The 22,034-nt window shown below is 54.4% G+C and overlaps 1 protein-coding gene across 2 annotated transcripts in view; it reads right to left on the minus strand.

The window, feature by feature from the left end:
• Nucleotides 1-22,034, minus strand: part of APOE (apolipoprotein E) — a 632,892-nt gene that overhangs the window by 16,635 nt on the left and 594,223 nt on the right. For both annotated transcript variants that reach the window (XM_078651268.1, XM_078651269.1), the window contains exon 2: nucleotides 12,538-12,622. In XM_078651268.1, the coding sequence (XP_078507394.1) occupies nucleotides 12,538-12,580 (43 nt within the window). In that variant the 5' untranslated portion in view covers nucleotides 12,581-12,622. The remainder of the gene's footprint in view (nucleotides 1-12,537; nucleotides 12,623-22,034) is intronic.

Consider the following 22,034-nt stretch of genomic DNA (forward strand, 5'->3'; position numbering starts at 1 on the left):
TACCATCATACCAGGGGTTCGAGTTCTTGGTGGAGACTCTCATCAGTTGGAGGGGGGCGGCTTCATTGATTATTGAGGTCATAGAGTCGAGGTAGTGGTCGGTCAGAGAATGAACATCAGAGACGCCCGTAGGGGGAAGGAGGAGACTGCGGGTGTGGGAAGGCAAGGAGTCGGGGTTAAGATTCTTCATGTCCCTTTTCCAGATCTTTGTTTTGGTGGGTTGAGCCGGGTTAAGTTTGACCTTTTCGTTGATGAAAAATGTGATAATGTGGTGATCTGACCAGTCACAGGGTTGGATTGCCTCCAGATGGGTAGAGTCCTCTTTGGCGATGATCAGGTCGAGGATAGAGCCTTTGTCGTGTGTAGGACTGTTGCAGATTTGGGTGAGGTCAAGCGTGTTGAGGAAAGTTTGGAGACTATTCACCACAGCGTCTTTCTGGTCGTTCCAGTGGAGGTTGAAGTCACCAATGTAGATTTGAGTGATCTGTAGCCCGGCGTTGGATGTTATCGTGTCCATGAGTTGTTGGGAGAAGGTGAGGTTGTCCCCGGGTGGGTGGTAGATGACATGCAGGGAGCAGACAGGTTTGCCCTCGCTGGTAATATCGAGGCAAATGAGTTCACAGGAGGTAAGGGAGGGGGAGGTGGCTTTAGTAACAGCGAGATTGCTCCTAAAAATGCATGCAATACCCCCGCCCGTCTTGCCAGTTCTGTCGAGTCTAATGATGTGATAGTTGGGGGGGACTAGTATGTTAATTATAGGTGTAGAGGCTTCAGTTAGCCACGTTTCAGTCAGAATGGCTAGGTCAAGGTCCATTGTTAAGATGAGATCCGCGATGCCGGAGGAGTGTCTCGGGGCCGATCTGCAGTTGAGAAGGAGACATTTGAGGCTGGGGGTGAGAAGGGTGGTCGAGTGTTCTAGAGAGAGGGGGATTTTTCTGAGATTATTGGGGACGGAGCTTCTGTTACTCAGTGTGGGGGGCCTAAGGGGATTTGTGAGAATCGTGGGTATGGGAAGGTGTGTGGTGGTTGTGTGTTTTGTGGGACCTGGGCCATATGAGCGGAGGAGAGTGTATAGGTCGCGGTCAGAGAGGGGGTTGAGGGGGCGACGGGGGCGGCGGGTGATATTGCGAGCGGGGATAGAGGGCCAACGCGGGGAGTAATGAATGAAAGGGTCTGTGGGGAGGGTGGGGGACTTGTTGGACGCAGAAGTGGTGGGTAGGGGTGTCTGGGGTGTGAGAAAAGAAGTTCTTTGATGGTGTGGAGCTCTTCTTTGACTTGTAGGAGGGTGGATATAATCAAGTCCAGGGTTGGATTGGGGATGGTATTGGGAATGAGAGCCACGGGCGGTTGAGTGGGGCACTGTAGTGGGAGCTGAAGTGGAGGGGGAGGGATGTGCTAGCGACGGTGCCGGGCTCTTCGGCAGTAGTAGGTGGGGTTGCATTCGATGGGTGAGAGAGATTGTGGGTAAGGGGTGTGGATGAGGTAAGGGGCCGGTTGGTAGAATAGGTGATGGCGCTGGTGGGAGGCGGCGCAGGTGTGTTGAGGGATGAGTGTAGGCTGGAGATGGTGGGGGTGCAAGTAAGATAGTGGGGGCTGAGAATGGGGGGGGAGAGGATGAGGGGTTAGGGTAAGGGAGGTGGTGTGTTCCATGAGTCTAGCTGGGAGAGTGGGGTAGTGGGGAGTGAGAGTGGGGGGGAGATAGGGTGAGAGATGGTCCTGCTGCGGGACGTGGGAGATATGTTCAGGGCGGTGATGGGTTCTGCAAGGCTCGTATGAGGTGTGTGGTGGGGGGTAAAGAGGGTGGGGGTATGGGGGATGTATGAAGGGGAGTGATCTTCGCCAGTGCATGAGGGGTGTGGAGAAGTGGGATCGAGAGGGTGACTGATTACAGCGCTGGGGGGAGGGGAGAGGTGTGTGACGTTCAGATGCTGTGATAGGTTAGGCATGTTAGATTGACGATTGGGAGTCGAGGGTGTTGTGTAGTCCGCGGTGCTAGGAGTGGAGGTCCGCCTGTTGGAGATAAGATCTATGAAGGTGGGGAACAGGTTGTCGAGTAGGTCAAGGCTCCTGTCTGTGGATTGGAATAGGATGATCCCATTGTTGTAGATGGAGATAGTGGCTCTGCCAGAGAAAAGTTGGGATGGTGTAATGGAGAGTGTTAGCCCATGAGCAGATTTTCTAGTGGTGGAGATAGTGAGAGTGGAGAGGAACATTTTCCTACACTGTGCTCTACATAGAGGGTAGAGGATGATATCCGTGCTCGTGGCCCCATTAATTAGTGAGAAGTAGGTGTCCACAAACGGGGTTTCAGGGTGGGCCTTCATGAAGTTGTGTTTGAAGCGTTTGGCGTTTTTTTTGGTGAGCTCGGGTGGGTAGTTAATTTTGTATGTGTGCTTGCCCATGCTTTCCATGATGGAAGCGGTGTAGGTAGAAGAGGGGGGGTGTGGGTGGGTGGGTGAGGTTATAGGGCGGTGAGCATGAAAAGAAAAGAAAAATAGAGGAGGATAGCCTTAGGTATGAGTTAATGAGGATGACTAGTCTAAGATGGCCACCAAAGTGGAGGACTAGTCTAAGATGGCCGCCAAAATAGAGTATAGAGAGGCAAGAGTATTAGTCCTTTGTCTGTTGTTGTTGGGATTTAGAGAGTTCAGTTTCCCTTTCTACTGAGTTAGTCCAGCTTCTATGTTGCTGCTTCTATGTTGCTGCTTGGTGGGGAGGAGAGAGACTTATCTCCGTTTAGGTGACCCCTGACCGAGTTGGTATGCAGCCTCATGGTCATCTGGGGGCAGTGGGGCGATTTATTGCTCCAGTTATGGCCCCCGCCATTTTAGACAATGGAGACACTGCCCAGTCGACGAAAATAGTTTGATTTGAAAGAAAATATCACTTTAGGAAACCGGACAAAGGGAGAGAAAACCGGCATAAGTGTTCAGGAAAGTAAACTTGTGTGCACACACCTTGTAAAGAATCAGGCGGCCACTCGTAGCACCCCTGCACAGGCTGCAGCTCCGCTCACGGTAGATCCCGGTGGCAGCAGAGGGGGGCGCGGGGAGTGGCTGTTGTCGCTGCGGGCCGAGAGGCTTGATCCAGCTGATCTGTCCATCTGGGGGTAGGCGCGATGCTCCCGGTGAGCGTCCCTTCTCTAAGATCGATCCTGTGATGATGAGAGAGACTTCCCGAGGGCAGCGTGAGCTCCAGTCGTGCCAGCGGTTCCAGTCAAGCGATGATGAGAGAGACCTCCCGAGGGCAGCGTGAGCTCCAGTCGTGCCCAGCGGAGCCAGTCTCCTCGGTGGCTGCCGGATCTGTAGCAAGCTCAGCGACCAGCTCAGAAATCCGTCGATGGTCCGGTGCAGGCCGGTGCAGGCGTGGGAACCCTCCGACGAGGAGCCTGCTCCAGCCGATCCGACCGACCGGGCATCGGCGAGAGGTTCCCAGCGATCTCCCGTGGGCAGCACAGCACTCCTGCTGAGCTCAAATCGTGCCCAGCGGGGCCAGTCTCCACAGCGGTTGCAGGTGCGCAGATGGCTGCGATGGTTGCGGTGCTCCAGGTGCGAGTCCTGTCCCCAGGACCGCTCCGGTGGTGACGGGCGAGACCAAAGGCGATTTGGAGACCTCACCGTGGGCAGCACAGCACTCCCGGTGAACTCCAGTCGTGCCCAACGGTGTCAGTCTCCTCAGTGGCCGCTGGATCCGCCACCAGCTCGGCTATCCGAATCCGCCACTGGTCCGGTGCAAGCGTGGGAGCCCTCAGCCGACTCGAGCCCCTCTGCTGACCAGCGCCTCCCAGGCGATCCCGGACTCAAACTCCTCCGATGTCCAGTGCCTCCCAGGCGATCCCAGATCACAGATCAGGCGCACAGACCCACGCTGAGCACCAGCCGTCCGCAAATCAGGTACAATTGTTCATTTTGCATCCAGTTACTTGTTCGTGTTTCGATTCCTCGAAGTTGTGGGTGCTAACAGGGATAAAATCCAATATTGGGATCCCAAGCACTAGGAGCTCTTAACAGGAGCTCCTATCAGGCGGCCATCTTAGTTCATACCCTTGAATGGTAGGTTGTGTCTTTAATATTATAAATATTAATGGCGGCATCTACCTGCAGGTGCAACAGCGTCTACGCTCAACGTCATTACTACACCCCCTGCTTATGCACAGCGCCATTTGTTGCTCTCTGATTCCACAACATCTTAAAGCAGAGATGGTCCTTGGGAAGTGGATGTGAGCAGCTCAAGTCATTCAATGTCAACAAATCAAAGTCAGACCTAGGCGTGGACTTCACAAAGCATGGATGTATCTTTACTTCAAAACCATAATCTGAGGTCAACCCAAAGACGACACCAAAGCTTCTAATCCTTCAAAGGCTCTCGGACAACAACCTAAACCTAAACTCATCACTCGCCCTGCGGCTTCGATACCCAAGCCAACACTCTTCAAAAACCCATAAAGACTCCTGGAAAACCATGCGAATACACATGCTCCAAGTAAAACATGCAGGAACACGCCAACACCTTCTGCACCCTGGTACCCAGAAGCCCTTCGTGGTAACAAATGCTCTTTCTGCAGACAGGAAAGAAAATGGAAAATAAACAGAGCCCTCAATGGCCTTGCACTACTGATGTCCTGACTCACAACTGCCAAAGCTACGTCCTACACCAGCCCCATCTTTGAATCTGCCGGCAGACCAGGCGTGTTCTCCATTACAATCAAGCACCGCACCAACGGCCAGGCTCACCCTCAATTCCCACACCACACAGACACACGCACTACTATCAACCTCTTATTCAATGGAAAAGAATCACTGATCCAGGAGCAGATCATAGGCACAACGCCTGCTTCGCCCTTCTCGTAGCATCCTGCCAGGGTCCTCCTTCAAAGCCTTACTTCCTGCAGAAGATACCAATTTACTAAACTTCTTGAAAATCGTCTCGTATGAAGACGATGTCTTAGCCTCGTCTTTACTCAACGCTCCCCCTGGAGATGCTCTTCCATCCCTGCTCACCATTGCCAATGCCTCCCTCATTCAAGGCTTCTTCTCAGAAGTACTCAAGAGGGGGGCCAGATCCTCCCACTCCTGGAGGAATCAACACTAGACCCCAAGGCCCTCGCCAACTACCGGCCCATCACTCACCTTTCCTCCATCAGCAAGAACATTGAAATAACCAGAGTAGCGCCATCCATTTAAACAGCAACATACTTGACTTTAAATCACCCTGCAGCATGGAGACCACCACATCACGCACCCTGGAAAATGCCACTGACCACGGATGAGCTCGACCCCGCCTCTCGATGATGCTGGAGCCCTCCTGACTACGGATGAGTGTGACCCCGCCTCTCGATGATGCTGGAGCCCTCCTGACCACGGATGAGTGTGACCCCGCCTCTCGATGATGCTGGAGCCCTCCTGACCACGGATGAGCGCGATTCCCCCCCACCCTCTTGATGATGCTGGAGCCCTCCTGACTACGGATGAGTGCAATCCCACCTCCCGATGATGCTGGAGCCCTCCTGACCATGGATGAGCGCGACCCCCCCTCTTGATGATGCTGGAGCCCTCCTGACCACGGATGACCGACTTTTATGAAATTCAGTCGGCAGGTCGCATTTAGGTAAGACCATCATCTTACAGCGCCACATGGATTGTCGCCATAGCATTTGAACGGCCGGTCAGGGAGGGAAGCCGAACAACAAACCCCTGAGGCTTCCCTAGGGGCCCAATATCTTCTCCATAGGTTTTGAGGCAATGCCACCCTGCATAGAAAAAGATGTGCACTCATGCACCAGCCATATCTCTAGCCCGCTGGTCGTGTGAGGGCACGTGGATGAAGCACAGGGTTGTGCTCTAATGTGCTATATTGTGGTGGGCGTCATCATACCTACTTTGTTAACTTGTCCAGTCTTGCCCCTAGAATACGGAACGCACTTCCTCTTGAAACCATATCTCACCCTTCGACCTCCTCGGTTGCGCCTGAATAAATACCTTCAACAATAGCCCTGAAGACACTCAGATTTACTTTTGTTTCGTGTACACAGCTCTGGCAGCCCATTCTACTGCACAATTTTGTTGCTTTGTATCTACTATGCTTCACCTGTTGTTATATGTACAGTCCTTGCTATTTGCATGTCCATTTGTTTAGAATGTCTGCTTCTCTGTACCACACCCAGACACCCAGATGGGTCATGTTTGCGCTTTATAAAACTTCCCAAATGAATAAATAAATATTTCTTGATATCTGCTACTGTCTTGATCTCCTCATATTCCAAGAATGCGAAGCCTCCGATCTGGAGCAGGTGATTGGTCAGAGTTAAGTGGATTAGCCAGGCTGCCTTGAAGATAAAGAGCCCCTGGGGTTAACCAGCTCTGCTGGGAGGGCAGTGTGCTGCTACGCAGGAATGCCAGAACAGGGGGATGAGTCACAAACCATGGTCTTCAAAGGAAAGGGGAAGGCCTCAGTGTCATTTACAACTCTACTCATTTGACCCAAAGCTAGAGCTAGGATAGGGAAGGAATGCACAGATGCAAGGGGAGAGTCTATGGAAAGTAGCGCCCTAGGGGTGTGTTTACCCAGCTCTTACCACCCTGCTGGAAAATCAGCCATTATGAATCTGGAAGATTTGGTGCACTCTGGGACGAAATAATGCCACACTCTACAGGATGTGGTCATGCCTTTGGGGAGTTACCCTGCTCCAATTGGTCAGCAGGGACCTCCTGCTTGATCCAGAGAACTTGGAATAAGTATCTGAGAGTGGCAGAGCCCTCCAGATCTGCTGCTTGAAACTGAGAATCAGAAGCGTCTGTGCTGAAGAGTTTGAAGTGCGTTTCCAAAGTCCAGGACTCTGAGTTTGCACCTTTTTGCACCATTGGAAACTGCAGCCCTGTGGATCAAACCTGCTTCAAAAGAACTAAAGAGTGGACTCTCTGCAAGCTACAGGTTAACAGAGCTCACCTGGACATCCGCACAAAGAATTCCCAGCCTGGAGTACCAGTGGATTCGTCAGGGTTTTGTTTAATTGGATTGCGGAATTGAAGTTTCACACGTTCAAGGACCCTCTTGGAGATTCCAGAACCTTGGAATGTGTGTTGGATACTTTGGGACCCGCAAGCAGAACGCAAGGAAGGAGTTCTAACGGGACCCAGCCTGCTGGAGGGGGCTGCACCAGAGTGATGAGAGATCCTCCAGAACAATTGCTAAAGGTGAATGTGTACCTGTCAGAGCAAACAAAATGACTAAAAGGGGCACTGTTGGTTTCTAAGCACTAGAAAGCGACTAATATTTAAAAATTCATATTTCTGGTTCCCTACAATGGATTCTTTTCATTTTGGTTTCATTTAAAAGATAAAACTATTTCCTATTTTTATAAATTGGTGTTGGATTTATATTTTGTGTTGTGTCTTAATTCTTTACTGAATTGGTGTTTTTAAACGCTTTACATACCTGTCTCTGACGTTAAGCCTGCCTGCTCGCAGCCAAGGGTTCAGCAGAGGAATACTTTTCTAAGACCTATTCTGAGCCCTATACTGTGTTAGCGGCCCTATTGCCAGTGGCAGACTTACATTTGCCCCTACCAATAATCCACTGTCCAACACGGGTGCTTTGCGTGCATGAAAAATCACTGAACCATGACATCCAATGCCAGGTCACGTGAATCCATCGTGGACACCAACCACTCACCCTCCCGGCACACTTGAGAAGAAAACAAACACAGCCTAGAACCAGCCGTTCCTCCCAGAAAGTGACTTCAGAACTGCTGTTCAAAACATTATACTCTTAAATCTGTTGTTGGTGACTGCCCTGCACATGGCCTCAGAGACACCACACACACACCCTCCTATCCCATAAGGACATCCTACACACCACAGCTTCAGAGACATCACACGTCCCCCTCCTGCCCCATCAGGACATCCCACACGCCACGTCTCATCCAGGGCGTGAAGCGGTATCATCACATCGTCCCCATTCAGATGGAACTCCACTGGCTCCCCTTGCCAGCCACAACATATTTAAAACCAGCTGCATCCTCTACAAATTCCACATGAACAGCACCCGCAGCTATCTGGCAGGCAAGCTCGCCATCTCTGGGCACTCTGGAGCCAGTGCACTCACAGCTGTGACAAGCTCGCCATCTCTGGTGGCTCTGGAGCCAGCTCACTCTCAGCCGGGACAAGCTTGCCGTCTCTGGTGGCTCTGGAGCCAGCGCACTCGCAGCCGGGACAAGCTCGCCAACTCTGGTGGAACCGGAGCCAGCGCACTCGCAGCTGTGACAAGCTCGCCAACTCTGGTGGCTCTGGAGCCAGCGCACTCGCAGCAGAGACAAGCTCGCCATCTCTGGGCACTCTGGAGCCAGCGCACTCGCAGCTGTGACAAGCTCGCCAACTCTGGTGGCTCTGGAGCCAGCGCACTCGCAGCTGTGACAAGCTCGCCAACTCTGGTGGGACTGGAGCCAGCGCACTCGCAGCAGAGACAAGCTCGCCAACTCTGGTGGCTCTGAAGCCAGCGCACTCGCAGCTGTGACAAGCTCGCCAACTCTGGTGGGACTGGAGCCAGCGCACTCGCAGCCGGGACAAGCTCGCCAACTCTGGTGGCTCTGGAGCCAGCGCACTCGCAGCAGAGACAAGCTCGCCAACTCTGGTGGCTCTGGAGCCAGCGCACTCGCAGCCGGGACAAGCTTGTCATCTCTGCTGGCTCTGGAGCCAGCGCACTCGCAGCCGGGAATAGCTTGTCATCTCTGCTGGCTCTGGAGCCAGCGCACTCGCAGCCGGGACAAGCTTGTCATCTCTGCTGGCTCTGGAGCCAGCGCACTCGCAGCCGGGACAAGCTTGTCATCTCTGGTGGCTCTGGAGCCAGCGCACTCGCAGCCGGGACAAGCTTGTCATCTCTGCTGGCTCTGGAGCCAGCGCACTCGCAGCCGGGACAAGCTTGTCATCTCTGGTGGCTCTGGAGCCAGCGCACTCGCAGCCGGGACAAGCTTGTCATCTCTGCTGGCTCTGGAGCCAGCGCACTCGCAGCCGGGAAAAGCTTGTCATCTCTGGTGGCTCTGGAGCCAGCGCACTCGCAGCTGTGACAAGCTCGCCAACTCTGGTGGAACTGGAGCCAGCGCACTCGCAGCTGTGACAAGCTCGCCAACTCTGGTGGGACTGGAGCCAGCGCACTCGCAGCTGTGACAAGCTCGCCAACTCTGGTGGGACTGGAGCCAGCGCACTCGCAGCCGGGACAAGCTCGCCAACTCTGGTGGCTCTGGAGCCAGCGCACTCGCAGCAGAGACAAGCTCGCCAACTCTGGTGGCTCTGGAGCCAGCGCACTCACAGCCGGGACAAGCTTGTCATCTCTGCTGGCTCTGGAGCCAGCGCACTCGCAGCCGGGACAAGCTTGTCATCTCTGCTGGCTCTGGAGCCAGCGCACTTGCAGCCGGGACAAGCTTGTCATCTCTGGTGGCTCTGGAGCCAGCGCACTCACAGCCGGGACAAGCTTGTCATCTCTGCTGGCTCTGGAGCCAGCGCACTCGCAGCCGGGACAAGCTTGTCATCTCTGCTGGCTCTGGAGCCAGCGCACTCGCAGCAGAGACAAGCTCGCCAACTCTGGTGGCACTGGAGCCAGCGCACTCGCAGCCGGGACAAGCTCGCCAACTCTGGTGGCTCTGGAGCCAGCGCACTCGCAGCCGGGACAAGCTTGTCATCTCTGCTGGCTCTGGAGCCAGCGCACTCGCAGCCGGGACAAGCTTGTCATCTTTGCTGGCTCTTAGACCCTACAGCAGGGGGTTGGAGATGGCGGTCTGTGGGCCAGCCTGCTGGAGGGGGCTGCACCAGAGTGATGAGAGATCCTCCAGAACAATTGCTAAAGGTGAATGTGTACCTGTCAGAGCAAACAAAATGACTAAAAGGGGCACTGTTGGTTTCTAAGCACTAGAAAGCGACTAATATTTAAAAATTCATATTTCTGGTTCCCTACAATGGATTCTTTTCATTTTGGTTTCATTTAAAAGATAAAACTATTTCCTATTTTTATAAATTGGTGTTGGATTTATATTTTGTGTTGTGTCTTAATTCTTTACTGAATTGGTGTTTTTAAACGCTTTACATACCTGTCTCTGACGTTAAGCCTGCCTGCTCGCAGCCAAGGGTTCAGCAGAGGAATACTTTTCTAAGACCTATTCTGAGCCCTATACTGTGTTAGCGGCCCTATTGCCAGTGGCAGACTTACATTTGCCCCTACCAATAATCCACTGTCCAACACGGGTGCTTTGCGTGCATGAAAAATCACTGAACCATGACATCCAATGCCAGGTCACGTGAATCCATCGTGGACACCAACCACTCACCCTCCCGGCACACTTGAGAAGAAAACAAACACAGCCTAGAACCAGCCGTTCCTCCCAGAAAGTGACTTCAGAACTGCTGTTCAAAACATTATACTCTTAAATCTGTTGTTGGTGACTGCCCTGCACATGGCCTCAGAGACACCACACACACACCCTCCTATCCCATAAGGACATCCTACACACCACAGCTTCAGAGACATCACACGTCCCCCTCCTGCCCCATCAGGACATCCCACACGCCACGTCTCATCCAGGGCGTGAAGCGGTATCATCACATCGTCCCCATTCAGATGGAACTCCACTGGCTCCCCTTGCCAGCCACAACATATTTAAAACCAGCTGCATCCTCTACAAATTCCACATGAACAGCACCCGCAGCTATCTGGCAGGCAAGCTCGCCATCTCTGGGCACTCTGGAGCCAGTGCACTCACAGCTGTGACAAGCTCGCCATCTCTGGTGGCTCTGGAGCCAGCTCACTCTCAGCCGGGACAAGCTCGCCGTCTCTGGTGGCTCTGGAGCCAGCGCACTCGCAGCCGGGACAAGCTCGCCAACTCTGGTGGAACCGGAGCCAGCGCACTCGCAGCTGTGACAAGCTCGCCAACTCTGGTGGCTCTGGAGCCAGCGCACTCGCAGCAGAGACAAGCTCGCCATCTCTGGGCACTCTGGAGCCAGCGCACTCGCAGCTGTGACAAGCTCGCCAACTCTGGTGGCTCTGGAGCCAGCGCACTCGCAGCTGTGACAAGCTCGCCAACTCTGGTGGGACTGGAGCCAGCGCACTCGCAGCAGAGACAAGCTCGCCAACTCTGGTGGCTCTGAAGCCAGCGCACTCGCAGCTGTGACAAGCTCGCCAACTCTGGTGGGACTGGAGCCAGCGCACTCGCAGCCGGGACAAGCTCGCCAACTCTGGTGGCTCTGGAGCCAGCGCACTCGCAGCAGAGACAAGCTCGCCAACTCTGGTGGCTCTGGAGCCAGCGCACTCGCAGCCGGGACAAGCTTGTCATCTCTGCTGGCTCTGGAGCCAGCGCACTCGCAGCCGGGAATAGCTTGTCATCTCTGCTGGCTCTGGAGCCAGCGCACTCGCAGCCGGGACAAGCTTGTCATCTCTGCTGGCTCTGGAGCCAGCGCACTCGCAGCCGGGACAAGCTTGTCATCTCTGGTGGCTCTGGAGCCAGCGCACTCGCAGCCGGGACAAGCTTGTCATCTCTGCTGGCTCTGGAGCCAGCGCACTCGCAGCCGGGACAAGCTTGTCATCTCTGGTGGCTCTGGAGCCAGCGCACTCGCAGCCGGGACAAGCTTGTCATCTCTGCTGGCTCTGGAGCCAGCGCACTCGCAGCCGGGAAAAGCTTGTCATCTCTGGTGGCTCTGGAGCCAGCGCACTCGCAGCTGTGACAAGCTCGCCAACTCTGGTGGAACTGGAGCCAGCGCACTCGCAGCTGTGACAAGCTCGCCAACTCTGGTGGGACTGGAGCCAGCGCACTCGCAGCTGTGACAAGCTCGCCAACTTTGGTGGGACTGGAGCCAGCGCACTCGCAGCCGGGACAAGCTCGCCAACTCTGGTGGCTCTGGAGCCAGCGCACTCGCAGCAGAGACAAGCTCGCCAACTCTGGTGGCTCTGGAGCCAGCGCACTCACAGCCGGGACAAGCTTGTCATCTCTGCTGGCTCTGGAGCCAGCGCACTCGCAGCCGGGACAAGCTTGTCATCTCTGCTGGCTCTGGAGCCAGCGCACTTGCAGCCGGGACAAGCTTGTCATCTCTGGTGGCTCTGGAGCCAGCGCACTCGCAGCCGGGACAAGCTTGTCATCTCTGCTGGCTCTGGAGCCAGCGCACTCGCAGCCGGGACAAGCTTGTCATCTCTGCTGGCTCTGGAGCCAGCGCACTCGCAGCAGAGACAAGCTCGCCAACTCTGGTGGCACTGGAGCCAGCGCACTCGCAGCCGGGACAAGCTCGCCAACTCTGGTGGCTCTGGAGCCAGCGCACTCGCAGCCGGGACAAGCTTGTCATCTCTGCTGGCTCTGGAGCCAGCGCACTCGCAGCCGGGACAAGCTTGTCATCTTTGCTGGCTCTTAGACCCTACAGCAGGGGGTTGGAGATGGCGGTCTGTGGGCCACGGTCCTGCAGCAGGGGTTGGGGATGGCGGTCTATAAGGCACCGTCCCACAGCAGGGGTTTCAAGAGGGGGCTGCAGCATCCGCTGGAAGCTGTTGGCCCAGAGGGCATCTTACCTGTCAGAGCCACCAGCGCCAGCAGCAGGCCCAGGAACTTCATGGCGCCCTCTTATCCTGTGATTGTCCGAGAGATGAGCAGGATCTGTGGAGAGGAGACAGAGAGAGGGTCAGTGACTGTAGGGGTTCCTCGTCCGTGCGCCTCTGTGGTTTGATCTGGTATTGATCAGTCTTAGAGCAGGGCCATTGGTTCTCACAATAGGCCTTGCCAATGCCAATGCTTGTTGCCTTTCCTTTTCAGCATCAGAAAAAAAGAAAAGTTAACGTTCCTCTCAATGACATATATGCACACGTGTCAACAAGCACCATGATATTACCGCGACCCAGCACGATACCGTACAGGTAAGCGCGCGCCCTCGCGCACGCATGCGCGTACAGCATGAGTCAGCGGCCATTTTGTTTTTTAAGTTACTGTTTCAAGATAGTGAACCCCCACCTTTTGGAGGGATAATCTAGAAAAACAAACAAAAAAAGCACATTTAGGGGAAAGAGCTGACTGGTAGCTAAGATTCACTAAAATCATTAAACCGGGGATTGTACTAAAGGGTCGCGCCTCCCGAGGACGGTGTCATGAGGAGGAATATTTGTATTTTCCCTCGTTACCTCCTCTTTTCTTTTTTAAATGCATTCTGTATCACACATAGAAAGAGGGGGTTGTCTCTTAGGGTTGTTTTGCAGAGGATGGTTCCGTGCCTGCAATGCAGGAGCCCTCGCACCAGGGTGCAAAGATGCCTGCATTGGCAGCAGACACCACAAGGACCCCCTGCGCTGCGGTCAGGCGGGTCTTAGTAGATGTGTCACATTTCTGCTCTCCCCCTTCACGCAACGCAGCTCAACGCGTTCCCTGCCTGCTTTGCATTGCGACAAATGTGCGCGCCCAGAGTATGCAGGAGCGACTGTAAGCAATGGAAAGATACAAAAGAACACATCAAGAGGCGGTGCAGAGGCTGCGCTCCAGGGGCGGGGCAGACACGAACAGAGGATGATGCAAATGAGATTGACAGGAAAGCTAGCCAACGGTAAGCAGCGGCCTGACCCAAAGCTGGTTGTACACATTGACATGGTTCACAGCAGGAGTTTCTGCAGCAGAGATCTACAGTTGTGTGCGGGTGAAGCCTAACAAGAGCTGCTTTCTTTCCGGTGACATCCAGTTTTCAACTTTTTAGGTGCTTTTGTTCGCGCTCGCGCCTCACTGACGGTGCCATAAGCAGGGCCGGACTGGCTACCGGGCAGTTGTGTGTGCTGCCGAGCTAGGGGCTAATTTCTCTGTGGTGGGAGCTTATTTCGTTGATGGGGACCTGCGTGCGATTTGAAATAAAAAAAGCAAAACGTTTTGCACACGCAGGTCCCCATCAATGAAATTACCCCCAGCACGGCAGCACACACAACTGCTCGGTAGCCAGTCCGGCCCTGGCCATAAGCAGACTGTAAAGTAGTCCCTCCTGCATTCCAGCGCAAGCACACGTCACAGTGAAATGGCCAAAACAAAAACGTTGGCACCAAAATACTCCTCTGAACTCATCTAAGGTACGGTTGGTAACATCACAAGTGAACGGCTGAAGTTTGCAAGCAAAGTCGGCCAACGCCTGAAGGAGGCTGTTGCTTAGCTCTGTTGGCGCAAGAACTGAAAATAATAATCTTACCACGACTGGTGCAAGCGCCTTATACACCAAAAGAATCTGGGTACTTAAAAATTGTATTAGTGTGTATGTGTGTGCAAGTCTATGTCAGGGGGCTCAGAGGCAGAAACTGCCCAGACCAGGGGCTCAGAGGCAGAAACAGCCCAGACCAGAGGCTCAGTGGCAGAAACTGCCCAGACCAGGGGTCTCAGAGGCAAAAACTGCCCACACCAGGGGTCTAAGAGGCAGAAACTGCCCACACCAGGGGTCTTAGAGGCAGAAACTGCCCAGACCAGGGGCTCAGAGGCAGAAACTGCCCAGACCAGGGGCTCAGAGGCAGAAACTGCCCAGACCAGGGGCTCAGAGGCAGAAACTGCCCAGACCAGGGGCTCAGAGGCAGAAACAGCCCAGACCAGAGGCTCAGTGGCAGAAACTGCCCAGACCAGGGGTCTCAGAGGCAAAAACTGCCCACACCAGGGGTCTAAGAGGCAGAAACTGCCCACACCAGGGGTCTTAGAGGCAGAAACTGCCCACACCGGGGGTCTTAGAGGCAGAAACTGCCCAGACCAGGGGCTCAGAGGCAGAAACTGCCCAGACCAGGGGCTCAGAGGCAGAAACTGCCCAGACCAGGGTTCTAAGAGGCAAAAACTGCCCACACCAGGGGTCTCAGAGGCAGAAACCGCGTGCACCATGGGTGCTGAGCCCAAAACTGTTCCATATTAGGATATGTGTTTACTAAGGTCTTTCCATTGGGGGGATGCTGCCATGGAAAGGCTGGCGGGGATGTGCTTTGGGGGTCGGTTGGGGGCCCCCAGGAGGGGTGGGGGGTGCACTTGGCGGGTACCCATGGTACCCCCCTGCAAGCACAAGGTGGCAGGCACTGCGCGTGCAATGCACTGATTGCACCCTTGATGTATTTATCCAAAATGAAGTGATCTTGAAGTTGAATTCTTAGCATTCAATCCTGACATACATTTATCGATTGTAATTGTCCTCCAATCACAAACTCTGGAGGATTCTTCCTGTTTTTAATTATTAAACGTGAAATACCCCCCACAGGGTCCAGGTTGTGCCTAGAGGGACCGACCCTAGTCAGGGTGCGCGACGTCTTACAGATCTTGGGCCCGATTCACAGAACTAACTTAAGACAAAATCCTAAACTTACTACCATTTTGGTATTCACAGAAGTTAGGAGTCCTAAATGCCTTCTGTGAACCCCGAAAGTCTTAAAGTTAGGATTTTTCTCAGTTTAGGAGTAGTAAAGTTAGGACTCCTAACTTTAGGACTCCTAAACTGAGAAACATCCTAACTTTAAAACTTTCGGTATTCACAGAAGGCATTTAGGACTCCTAACTTCTGTGAATACCAAAATGGTAGTAAGTTTAGGATTTTGTCTTAAGTTACTTCTGTGAATCGGGCCCACTCTGCGGTGTCACACAACACACCACAGAAGCACAAAACAGTATTTTACCACATAATACTAGAGTGCCACACACTGAGCAGTGTACCATGCAACACTCTGCAGTCCTACACAACATACAACTGTACTACAAAACACAGTACCACACAACACAGCACAGAACCATGCAACAGACACAACCCCATCTGGCACTAGCCGCAGGCTTCAGGGGGCTGAGCATCAGACCTGGTCAAAAACAAACCACAGACTGAGGCTGGCAGGGGCAGAGGACACGCGTCCAGCGCCTAGCAGCAGGGACTGCTCGGTGCAGGGGACGCTGGCAGGGGCGGACTCCCACTCAGCCGGTGCCAGGGGTTGCCCATCCCACGATAGGTCTCTCTGGCTCCCGCGTGCTACCAGAGAGTAAACAACACAATGACAAAGTGCCTTGAAACCAGCGGATGCCTAAAAAGCGCTTCAACACCCCATCAGGGGTTAGAAGCGCTATATAAATACAAAACTTCATTCCTCCTCTATCCTTCTGCTATCATTCCGAATCCAAATAACTGACTAACTGTTAGACCTGACACCTTTTGGCGTGGTTCTTCCCCCATCTTTTTGCCTCTGACTCATGTGTTTTGATGCTGTGCTGGATTTCGTTTTTGCTGGTTTAGATGCTTTGGACACTCTGCCACTGCTGATCAGTGTCAGAGTGTAAGTGCTCCTTCTGTAAATTGTGATATTGATTGAGTATACCTAATTGGCATATTTGTATCACCACGAAGTCCCTAGTAGAGGGTACTGTGTGTGCCCGGGCTGGTGATGACAAATGCTGCTAGTGGGCCTGCAGCGCAGATTGCGCCACCCACATGAGTAGCTTTTAAAATGGTGACTCAGGCCTGCCAGCGCAGGGCCTGTGTGCAGTCAGTGACTGCCTGTCCCCCTGGCCAGTATCACCACTGGCTGGGCCTAACCCTTCCCCGTCTGTGCACATCAGTCACCCCTATGGAAGGCTCAAGGTACCCCCTGGGCAGGGTGCAGTGTATGGATAAGGTAGAGCATGTACTAGTGCAGGTACTATGCTCTGGTAGTGGGCAGCAGCCATTTTATGTGCTCACTGCTGTAAGGCTATCTTGCTCCATAGAGTAACATGGAGGGGGGCTGGGCCCATGTGATACCAGCCTATCTTCCCATAGGAACAAGATGGGACATAAGTGAAAGATATCCCTGGACTCAGAATTTAATGACACATCTTTTAGTGAAGGGTCTTTTTAAATCCTGTGTTGGAGAATAGCACTTTTAGAAAGTGGCTGTTCTCTTGTCTAAACCTTTCTGTGTGCCTGGGTTTGTGGAATGCCTGCCTGGTCTGGATGTGACAGGGGGGGCTGCAGAGCCCCAGAGGAGAGGGTCGGAGCCATCCCGGGGATGAAAGGGCACATCTGCCTGCCTGGGAGGAGGGAGGAAGGAATGCCTGATAAGTGCTGAGCTGCGCCTGCCTACCTCCCCCACATTAGCTCTCTCCTGGTGGTCAACTGACCCCACTGGCCCTGAAGCTGACAGGAAGAAGAAAGCCAGAGACACCTCAGTGCTCCGCAACCCCCAGAACTGGTTTAGACTGGACCCAGGGCCTCCATGCACAAAGAACTTCAAAGACATTGGGGGGTATAAGGAAAGGACCCCTGTCTGCAGAGAATTAGATTCTGAAATTCTGCAAGCAAGAAGGAACCCTCGCTGGAAGGAGGACAGCTAGAGAACTGAAGGAAGACTGCCTTGCTGTGTGCTCTAAGGGCTGACTTGTTCTGCTGTCCACCTGGAAGCTAAGGAGAAGAAAGGGACTTTGCTGTGTGCTGTGACCCTGCCTACTTGAAACTGCCAAGACTCTGCTGTGTGCTGTGTCTACAATCTTGAATCTCCAAGGGCCTGAGAAGAGCTGGCCCCCTGTCTGCAACCCAGGAACATAAAGGTTGCCCAAGGAAACAAGACTCTGCGGTGCCCCCTGAAGCTGCTGTGTGGCAAGGAGATCATGAAGCTGCTGTGTGCAGGGAAACTCGGGGACTGCTGGACTAAGCCCTGCTGATTGCCCCGTGTAGCGCGCTGGCTGCTCTCTGTTCTGCTTGAGAGCGCCGCGCTGTCTACTAACTGCTGCATCTCAAGATCGACGTGTTCATCGACACGTGCTGGTGGGGGCCAGAGGGTTCTAAAGCGCTCCAGCGTGGTGAGGGCTAAATACGCTTGACCCGCCTCAGCATCGCCGCGGGCCCGGGCCCTGAAATCACCCCCGAAGGTCTGCTCGCAGCCACGAAGGGGCCGCGCTGTGGTTGGCTGCCGCCGTAGGCTGAGGGAGAAACGCCGCGACCGGATTGGTCGATTTCCCCAGAGCAGGCGGTGACGTCACGGGAGGCTCGGCAGAAGCGCCGCGACCGGATTGGCTGATTCCCCCTGCGTGGTGGTGTCGTCACGGGAGGCTCGGCTGAAGGGCCGCGACAGGATTGGCTCCCGTCGTCAAGGACCTCGTCTGCCTGCGTAATCACCGCCGGGACCGGGGAAGACTGACCCGACCTCGCCGAGGGAATTGTAGGGGTGCTCGAGCCCCCGGCCTGCCGTCTCTGCTCCTCGCCGCCCCCGAGAGACTGGGAGCGGGCGGAGGACCTGCTGAGACCGGCCGGGCCCAAGCGCGAGTGGGCGCTGGCAAGGGAGGCTCGCCTGAGGCATAAAGAAGTGCCGGGGGAAGGAAAAGGAGTCCCCCCAGCCTTCGGGTGAGACGCGCTGCCGCGCTTGGCATTCCTGGTATTAGGGGCAGATCAACCTGGCTATTTTTAAGCGCTGACATTGTTTTCCTGGTTCGTTTTGAGAGCGAAGTGCATATAAATCAGGGGCATATTTTTAAGTGCTGATTTGAGAGACTAGAGACTATTTTTATTGTTATGCTAAGAACTGCTTATTTACAAGACCTACTAAGAATTAAGTGCAACCTTGTTCTAAATGAAGTGTTTAACGTGCAACCTTTAAGTTAGAAATGCTAGCTGTTCTAAAGAAGTGATTATCATGCAACTGCTTCATTTACATGCTGAAACTAGATAAAGTTATATTTTATATATACTTACCTGTGTGGTCTCAGTTTGTGGTGGATTGGGAATTGCTGTCGTGTTAAGTGCAAATGTTATCCACATTGTCTCCGAGTTTAGCCTAGACTGCTCGCGCCATGCTACCTAGAGGGTGAGCAGGGGTTATCTCAGAGGGTTATTCCGTCGCCCTGACCGGAGCTAGGGGTCCCTACTTGGGCCAAGGTACTTACCTTTGCCAACCAGAGACTCCCGGTTCTAACACTAACCTATCCACCACTTAAAATGTACTCGCATGTTTCACTATACTAATTCAACACTGATCCTCTATGGGTCCCGGATTAGCGTGCTACTCGCCGAAAAAGAGCTTCGACGCCTCGTCAGGGGTAGTAAGCGCTATAGAAATGCAATTACAATACAATAGCGTGCGTGGTGGGTCAACTCTCGCTGCCCTCTCATCCCACTAACGAAAGGGAGCAAAGTGGGTCTCACTCACCCAACCCTTCACTTCTGCCCCTCTGCACCACTCACCCAACCCTTCACTTCTGCCCCTCTACACCACTCACCCAACCCTTCACTTCTGCCCCTCTACACCACTCACCCAACCCTTCACTTCCACCCCTCTACACCTATCACCCAACCCTTCACTTCCACCCCTCTGCACCACTCACCCAACCCTTCACTTCTGCCCCTCTGCACCACTCACACAACCCTTCACTTCCACCCCTCTGCACCACTCACCCAACCCTTCACTTCTGCCCCTCTGCACCACTCACACAACCCTTCACTTCTGCCCCTCTACACCTATCACCCAACCCTTCACTTCCACCCCTCTGCACCACTCACCCAACCCTTCACTTCTGCCCCTCTGCACCACTCACACAACCCTTCACTTCTGCCCCTCTACACCTATCACCCAACCCTTCACTTCCACCCCTCTGCACCACTAACCCAACCCTTCACTTCTGCCCCTCTGCACCACTCACCCAACCCTTCACTTCTGCCCCTCTGCACCACTCACCCAACCCTTCACTTCCACCCCTCTGCACCACTCACCCAACCCTTCACTTCTGCCCCTCTGCACCACTCACACAACCCTTCACTTCTGCCCCTCTACACCTATCACCCAACCCTTCACTTCCACCCCTGTGCACCACTCACCCAACCCTTCACTTCTGCCCCTCTACACCTATCACCCAACCCTTCACTTCCACCCCTGTGCACCACTCACACAACCCTTCACTTCTGCCCCTCTACACCTATCACCCAACCCTTCACTTCCACCCCTGTGCACCACTCACACAACCCTTCACTTCCACCCACTGCACCACTCACACAACCCTTCACTTCCACCCCTCTACACCTATCACCCAACCCTTCACTTCCACCCCTCTGCACCACTCACCCAACCCTTCACTTCTGCCCCTCTGCACCACTCACCCAACCCTTCACTTCCACCCCACTCACCCAACCCTTCACTTCTGCCCCACTACCCCACTCACCCACACCTTCACTTCCACCCCTCTGCACCACTCACCCAACCCTTCACGTCCACCCCTCTGCACCACTCACCCACACCTTCACTTCCACCCCTCTGCACCACTCACCAACACCTTCACTTCCGCCACGTCGCGGAAAAGAGCTTCGACGCCTCGTCAGGGATAGTAAGCGCTATAGAAATGCAATTACAATACAATAGCGTGCGTGGTGGGTCAACTCTCGCTGCCCTCTCATCCCACTAACGAAAGGGAGCAAAGTGGGTCTCACTCACCCAACCCTTCACTTCTGCCCCTCTGCACCACTCATCCAACCCTTCACTTCTGCCCCTCTACACCACTCACCCAACCCTTCACTTCCACCCCTCTGCACCACTCACCCAACCCTTCACTTCCACCCCTCTGCACCACTCACCCAACCCTTCACTTCCACCCCTCTGCACCACTCACCCAACCCTTCCCTTCCACCCCTCTGCACCACTCACCCAACCCTTCACTTCTGCCCCTCTGCACCACTCACCCAACCCTTCCCTTCCACCCCTCTGCACCACTCACCCAACCCTTCACTTCTGCCCCTCTACACCACTCACCCAACCCTTCACTTCTGCCTCTCTGCACCACTCACACAACCCTTCACTTCCACCCCAACCCCACTCACCCAACCCTTCACTTCTGCCCCTCTGCACCACTCACCCAACCCTTCACTTCTGCCCCTCTACACCACTCACCCAACCCTTCACTTCCACCCCTCTACACCTATCACCCAACCCTTCACTTCCACCCCTCTGCACCACTCACCCAACCCTTCACTTCTGCCCCTCTGCACCACTCACACAAACCTTCACTTCTGCCCCTCTACACCTATCACCCAACCCTTCACTTCCACCCCTCTGCACCACTCACCCAACCCTTCACTTCTGCCCCTCTGCACCACTCACACAACCCTTCACTTCTGCCCCTCTACACCTATCACCCAACCCTTCACTTCCACCCCTCTGCACCACTCACCCAACCCTTCACTTCTGCCCCTCTGCACCACTCACACAACCCTTCACTTCTGCCCCTCTACACCTATCACCCAACCCTTCACTTCCACCCCTCTGCACCACTCACCCAACCCTTCACTTCTGCCCCTCTGCACCACTCACACAACCCTTCACTTCCACCCCTCTACACCACTCACCCAACCCTTCACTTCTGCCCCTCTACACCACTCACCCAACCCTTCACTCCCACCCCTCTACACCTATCACCCAACCCTTCACTTCCACCCCTCTGCACCACTCACCCAACCCTTCACTTCTGCCCCTCTACACCACTCACCCAACCCTTCACTCCCACCCCTCTACACCTATCACCCAACCCTTCACTTCCACCCCTCTGCACCACTCACCCAACCCTTCACTTCTGCCCCTCTGCACCACTCACCCAACCCTTCACTTCTGCCCCTCTACACCTATCACCCAACCCTTCACTACCACCCCTCTGCACCACTCACCCAACCCTTCACTTCTGCCCCTCTGCACCACTCACCCAACCCTTCCCTTCCACCCCTCTGCACCACTCACCCAACCCTTCACTTCCACCCCTCTGCACCACTCACCCAACCCTTCACTTCTGCCCCTCTGCACCACTCACACAACCCTTCACTTCTGCCCCTCTACACCTATCACCCAACCCTTCACTTCCGCCCCTCTGCACCACTCACCCAACCCTTCACTTCCACCCCTCTGCACCACTCACACAACCCTTCACTTCCGCCCCTCTGCACCACTCACCCAACCCTTCACTTCTGCCCCTCTACACCACTCACCCAACCCTTCACTTTCACCCCTCTGCACCACTCACACAACCCTTCACTTCTGCCCCTCTGCACCACTCACCCAACCCTTCCCTTCCACCCCTCTGCACCACTCACACA

Source organism: Lissotriton helveticus, chromosome 7 (genome assembly GCF_964261635.1).
Source record: "Lissotriton helveticus chromosome 7, aLisHel1.1, whole genome shotgun sequence".
Taxonomy (NCBI): Eukaryota; Metazoa; Chordata; class Amphibia; order Caudata; family Salamandridae; genus Lissotriton; species Lissotriton helveticus.